At 34.4% G+C, this 7,391-nt stretch overlaps 1 protein-coding gene across 1 annotated transcript in view; it reads right to left on the bottom strand.

Moving 5' to 3' along the window:
- Positions 1-7,391, bottom strand: part of LOC106874507 (muscleblind-like protein 1) — a gene marked incomplete at its 5' end in the record, with an annotated part of 72,588 nt that overhangs the window by 26,857 nt on the left and 38,340 nt on the right. The window contains one exon of the mRNA XM_052974706.1: positions 4,677-4,804. Within this exon, the coding sequence (XP_052830666.1) occupies positions 4,677-4,804 (128 nt within the window). The remainder of the gene's footprint in view (positions 1-4,676; positions 4,805-7,391) is intronic.

Raw genomic sequence — 7,391 nt, 5'->3', positions numbered from 1 at the left:
ATTAGATTACAGAGTAGAGCAGAAAAAAATTAGAAGTATGTTGTAAAAAAAAAAAAAATTGAATAATAACTAAGTTTCTAATGAAAACAGCCATTCAAGGCGAAATATCCAAGCGATTTCATCATACAGGCAACAGGGTGGGGATGGCGGGGAGTGCAGAGGGATGAGTGAGGAAGAGTTGATGCGAGGCTGTGTGTGTGTGTGTGTGTGTGTGTGTGTGTGCATGTGTGTGTGTCGCTAGGGTAAAGGCAGATAGTAAAGCACAAACCAGTTCGGATTATACATTACACATGTGTATATATATATATATATATATCTTATAGAAATGGCATGATTGTATGTATGTACGTATGTGAGTGTGTGTATAAATATACATGTATGTATGTATTAATTTATTAATAATCCAAGATTTTCCTCTGTTACTACTCTAAGTTAACCAATTCCATTTTACCACAAAAACAGAAACAGATACCTTAAATTAGTACTGGAAGGAACACTCAGCTGTGAGTGAAAAAGTAAATTCTGGTGAGTGTATTGATATATGATAATTTTTACTCCCATTGGTAAGTCCAGATGCACATATACAAATATGCAAGAATATATTGAGATAGATGTTGTTAGTAGATCTTTGTGAGTGTGTAGATCAATGTACATGTGCTTGTATTTAAAACATGCATGTATGTATGTATAGGTATAGATGACACAAATCAATCGGTGAAGAAATCAAACTTGGAGGCGAGGGGAGGGAGTGGTCTGTGCATAACAGTAGAGAGCAGCCATTACAGAAATGCATGTATGTTCAAGTCATTAGAGAGAAACAGCTACAAAACATATGCATACACATACACACAAACATACACTATACACATACACACAAAAATATACACTCATACACATAAACATACAGTCATATACATACACACAAAAATATACACTCATACACATACACACAAACATACACTCATACACATACAAACATACACTCATTTACATACAAACACTTATTTACATACAAACACACTTATTTACATACACACATACATATACACTCATACACATACACATGCACACAAACATATACACTCATACACATACACACATACATATACACTCATGCACATACACAAACATACACTCATACACATAAACACACTCATATACACACAAACATGCAGTCACATACATATACACTCATACACATTAACATACACATGTACACAAAACATACACTTATACACTCATATACACACAAACATAGTCATATACATACACACATACATATATATTCATACACACAAACATATACACTCATACACACACACACACACACTCATATATATATATACACACATATACACTCATACACATACACACACAAACATACACTCATATATATATATACACACACATATACACTCATACACACACACACAAACCCATTACTCATATTTACATATACAAAATATGCACACGCATACTCACATGTAAGCACCATATATCTTATAAACCCTTAAACAATGCAGGTAGGTGGAAAAGTTAGTCAAAATACAGTGGTAGCAATAAATAAGGACAAAGGCAAAATATTATATCACCCTCCATACATCGTATATATTATATCACCCTCCATACATCGTATAATGCTTCTGATTTATTTAAGGAAAATTTCACCTTATTAAATATAAGAAAGAAAAAACATTAAAAGGCCAGGCTGATAACATTTTTTCTCTAAGGCTTTAGATTGCTTTCTTTCTTATATTTGATAAGGAGAACCTTTCCCGAAATATAATAGGAGCATTAAACAAGCTATGTAAGGTTGTCTTTCTTTTTATGTACTGACATCACTTTTCATATTTTGCCAAATTTCTCATTCGCATTGCTGAAAGGTTTCTTCAAAATATTTATGTCATTTGCACATTGCAATGCTTCAATCAGAGAACAATATCCTTTTATATGTAAATACATAAAAAAACATATACGTAAACACGTTTACATATATACGTACATACACAAACATATGTACATAAATAAATACACACATTTTCTTATACCTACATATTCACATAGATACATATACAGAATTATTGAGAGAGATGTGTACACACACTCAGATATATACAAACAATTACATAGATACAAGTCTATGTATACACACACATACAAATACACATACACACATGTACAAGTCATATACACATATGTACAAGTCCATATACACTCATACATCTGCACACATACACATATGAATACATACACATACAATCACACACAAATTACACTTGTCCATTCATACAAAACATACATAAAATCAAATAAAAAAATTGAAAATAGAACACTTAAAGCAATAATTATATGAGGCTGAACACACATATATATACATATCTATATATATATATATATATACATGTTTATATAGTTAGGGCTATTAGAATGGCAGAATTGGCATCAGGCAAACAGGTAACAGAAGCAATTGGACAGAAAATGGCATGTCTCAGGTATATTTTGTTAATCAGTGAGGTCTTTAAACTTAGGTTTCATTTTCTTCTCAAGTTTAACTTAAATTGTAAGTTTAAGCAGTGGTTGGTCATTGTAACGTTATAAGAAAATAAATAATCGTAATAAAGAGCTAACAACCATGTTGCATGACTGTGTATGGATGTATACGCATGTGTGTATATATACATATATAAATATGTATACATATTATTTATAACTGCACACATATAAACACACACATACATACATGCTCACATATATTTCAACAATTACACATAAATGTATGTATAAATACATAGTAAATAGTAAACTTTGATAAAAATGTACAGTGAACTTGCTGTGGGAAATGGGAAACCCAGCATTTCAGTTTCGTTATGTACTACTACTACTACTACTACTATGACTACAAGTCATGCCAACACAGACCAATACCAGCCTGTTTGGCATCAGTTTCATCATACACACACACACACACACAAATATACAGACATACAAAAACACATATGGCTGAACATTCGCTTCACAGCCACAACATCCTAAACTCAAATCCACAAGATTGGCATCTAGGGCAAATGCCATTTTCTATGGTCCCGAGTTGGCCCACACCTTGTGAGTGAAACTGAGGAGACGGAAACAGCATGGAGGCCCGTCGGGTGGACTGTACATGTAATTCAAAAGCTACACCTTTGACATATGCTGTCACTCTATTTTCTGCCCGATAGTTATGTTGAAGGTACAGGTGTCAGCTACTTGAGGGTCTACAATGCTCAGCTATTTAAGGGCAGGTAAATTCAGCTCACTGAAGAGCTGAATCCTTGTCCTACAAGAGAGATTTGTAGGACTATGTGTGCGCACATGTATACACACACAAACACACATATATACATACTTATGCACATGGATATAAATATATATGTGCATATGCATACACTACCACAATCATGTACATACACATTTACTCAATTTGTTTTTTTTTTTTTCTGATCAAAACGCAAACTTTTCAAAGCAAACCAGTGGAAAAGTGTGTAGTGTTTGAGCATAACTTTGTATTTCCAAACAGGTATATTGACTCATACCAAGAGATTTTCTATATATACAGTGATTTAAGTTAAACTCACTGACGAGTACACTTGACTTTTGCAAATGGCACAGATCCTAATAAGCATGATGGATTAATCCAGTTCACCAATGCACGATTACACCTATCTATCTGCGTGTGGTAGTGCATGTGCGTGCATATATATACATATATATATACATATACATATATATACATATACATATATATACATATACATATATATACATATATATATATACATATACATATATATATATATATACATATACATATATATATATATATATATACATATACATATATATATACATATACATATATATATATATACATATATATATATATACATATACATATATACATATACATATATACATATACATATATATATACACATACACACAATCACATATATATATATACACACACACATACACACTCATGTATGACAACACACATACATACATGGCTGTGTGCCCATTTTCAGATAACAAAATGGGAGTGGGGATACAAAAAGCTGTAGCAATGCAGAGAGTGTGAGCAATGTACATTTTATAAAGGCTAAATTGCCAAGCTAGAAGTAGTAGTAGTAGTAGCAGTAAAAGTGGTGGTGGTAGTAGTAGTAGTAGTAGTAGTAATATAAAGTAGCAGTAGTAGCTATAGTAGTGGTAGATGTGGGATTAAAGCCCTTCTGGTGTTTTTTTTTTTTTAATTTTGGATTTTATTGCTTTAAGTTTTGTTTTGAACACGCACTTGCCGACTGTCGAGTGCTGCACAACCACTACTACTACAACCATAACCATCACTGTTATCACCAACATCACCACACCACCACCACCACCAGCACCGCCACCACCACCACCACCACAACCTGTAACAGTACCACCACCATCATCATGACTGCTCCAATGTAACCACCACCACCAACAACAACAACAACAACACCACCACCAACACCACCACCACCACTACGATCACAGGATGCTGCCCACCATTGCGGTGTTGGGTGAGGGGGTTCTGTCTGTCAGTCTGATTGCCTTGTCTGTCTGCCTGCCTGTGTGCCTGCGTGCCTGTCTGCCTGCCTGCCTGCCTGCCTGCCTCATGACTGGGTACTGCTAGGCTGTTGTAGGCAACCATCGGTTTGGACAATGAGCCAGCTGGGCAGATGTGATGGAGGGACATGAGTGAGGTGCGGGAGTCCAGCACTGTACTCCAAGTTGCTAGTTACACCTGCAGTGAAGAGGAGGAGGAAAAGAAATGACCACGACGACGATGTTGGCAACGAAGAACATAATAATAATAATAATTAATGATGATAATAATAATAATAACACTGATAATCTTTCTTTAATAATGATCTTTGTTATTGGACACAAGGGCCATAGACAATGAGGACAAAACAAGGATGATGATGATCTGATGATGCTTACAATGATGATGTCAACGATGATGATGATAATGGAGACAATGATGATGATGATGATGACAATTAGGAAAACAAGAACAATACATTTCCAATATTTTTTTTTCAAAATGTTATAGAAAAAATTCTTCAACTATTTTATACAGTGAATGTCCATCCAAACATTTCTGGTAAATTTATTGCGACTACACATCTAAGTATCTTGGCCCATATACTGCAAATGAGCATCAAAACATCTCTACACTTTTATCAGCATTAAAGAGATACACAACCATAAATAGGAACACCAAAAACTGAAGAGCCAATAAGAAAGCTTTCTATGTGATTGACCTTCTAGAAATAGGAGCAACATCTTCAGATCACATTCTGTTTGTTTTAGGGAAAAAAGGACACAGTGGATTATATAGTATGCTACAGAGTTTCCTGCATACATGAAAAAGATGTGATGGTCACAGTGGAAATGCCTTTGATCAGAGGCTTGCTTGACCGAGACTGACCTGGGTGGGATGGTGGGGGGGGGGGCTAAACAACAACAACACTGACATTCAAGTAACGATTTGAAAATCAAACACGGGTGTTCAGAAGCTGAAATCCGCATACAAACGTGTGTGCGCACACATGTATACATCTATACACACAACTAAACACAAACACCTACACAGGACAGCATATGGTCACACTCACTCATGTTCAACTACATGCCCACACACAAAATACAGGAGTAAATGCTTAACAAAAACAGGGAAAAGATCTGAAGATTCTTGGAAGTTTAGTAACAGGGTCTGATAAACAAATAGAGCATCAGACGAGAATGTTTCTGGTTTTATCTCTCAACAACTAAAATTGTTGTTGTCACTGTTTAGGTCAACATCAGTACTTTGTCCATTCTAGAAGAGAAGACTTAGCGATAGGTTCGAATCAAAGAATTTCTTTACTTATTCACACGCCTGTTAAAAGTTAGAGTAAAATGCGTTTCAAACTACTCCCTAGCTCTTTACATGATCTCTCGTCCTGTTAGAAATATTTCTGTCAGTACAAAGTAGCAGAGAGTGGAACCAAACCCAATGCTGTGTGGTTATAAAGCCAACTGCTAGGCCACATAGACCATGTCTGTATCTGGTGAGCTTCTTAATCACGCAGCTACGATTATCTTAACCCATTACCTCCCATAATTCTATTAACTGGAAATTTTTTTATGAAACTTTGATTTCTAGCATAAAACAGCCTTAGAAACACTCTGGAATGATCAAAATAACATTTGAAATAGAAATAAGCGAGATATTGGGTGAAAAATTAGCAAACCTCATTTGAATATCAGAGACCTTTTAGGTTTCCCAGAAATTTTTTTTTTTTAAAGGAAAATTTTATTTTAGGCTGCATACTTATTTTTTTGTGTGTGTGCATGTGCATTTTTTTAAAGGCTGAAACTATCTCCTGGATTCTATGGATGCAAAACTTATGAATAAATCAACATTCTTGGACAACCCTAATATCATCACTAATTTTATTTATTGCGATTAATCCCAAGTATGAATCCTTATTATATTTTAAACATTAATAAATCCAAGCAGAGTACTACAGCTAACATTTTTTTTTGTCCTGTTGCAACATTATGCCCTACAGGTACATCAAAGGGTCCAAACTTTGGTAGCTAGGAATGAAGATTAAATTGTCTAGTTTCGCCATCTTTACAGCTCATTAGGATATACTTATCTTTCCAATGTAAGCCACCGAATCTTACTAGCCAATACTACTTAGAAGTAAAATTCATTTATATCATTATAAAAGAGCAATAACCAGGTGTCTATATTTCATCTTTTACTTGCTTCAGACATTAAACTGTGGCCATGCTGGGGCACTGCCTTGAAGAATTTTTCAGTGAAATGAATCGACCCCAGTACTTTCCCATTTTTTTAAAACCTGATAATTATTCTATTAGATTCTTTTGCTGAATTGCTAAGTTACAGGGATATAGACACACCAACACCTGTTGTCAAAGTTGTGAAATGGCCTTAAAATAATTGTTGTTTTGAGTCCTCTTTTAGTTTTACAGTTATAGGCTCAGGGACAACCTGGGGCATCGTGACTTTAAAAGCTTTTGATTATATTAACCCCAAAATTTAGGTTTTAAACCTGGTATTTATTTCCTATTTTATTTGTTCAACTTTTATGTTACACAGCATAAACAGAGTGCAGTTTTTCTAGCAGTGTCAGCATACAGACAGACACTTAATTAAATACACACACACACACACACACACACACACACTCCTATATACTAATATAGAATAGCTAACACAAAAAGACAAAACATAAAAAATTTAAACAATGTCATTTTGTCACAAGATCTTGACAGATTTGTAACTAAACAAATCTAAGTTTTTTTGGGTTTTT

This window comes from Octopus bimaculoides, chromosome 19 (genome assembly GCF_001194135.2).
Source record: "Octopus bimaculoides isolate UCB-OBI-ISO-001 chromosome 19, ASM119413v2, whole genome shotgun sequence".
NCBI classification, from domain to species: Eukaryota; Metazoa; Mollusca; class Cephalopoda; order Octopoda; family Octopodidae; genus Octopus; species Octopus bimaculoides.
The sequence above is the reverse complement of the archived record's forward strand: the minus strand, read 5'-3'. Positions and strand labels throughout refer to the sequence as shown.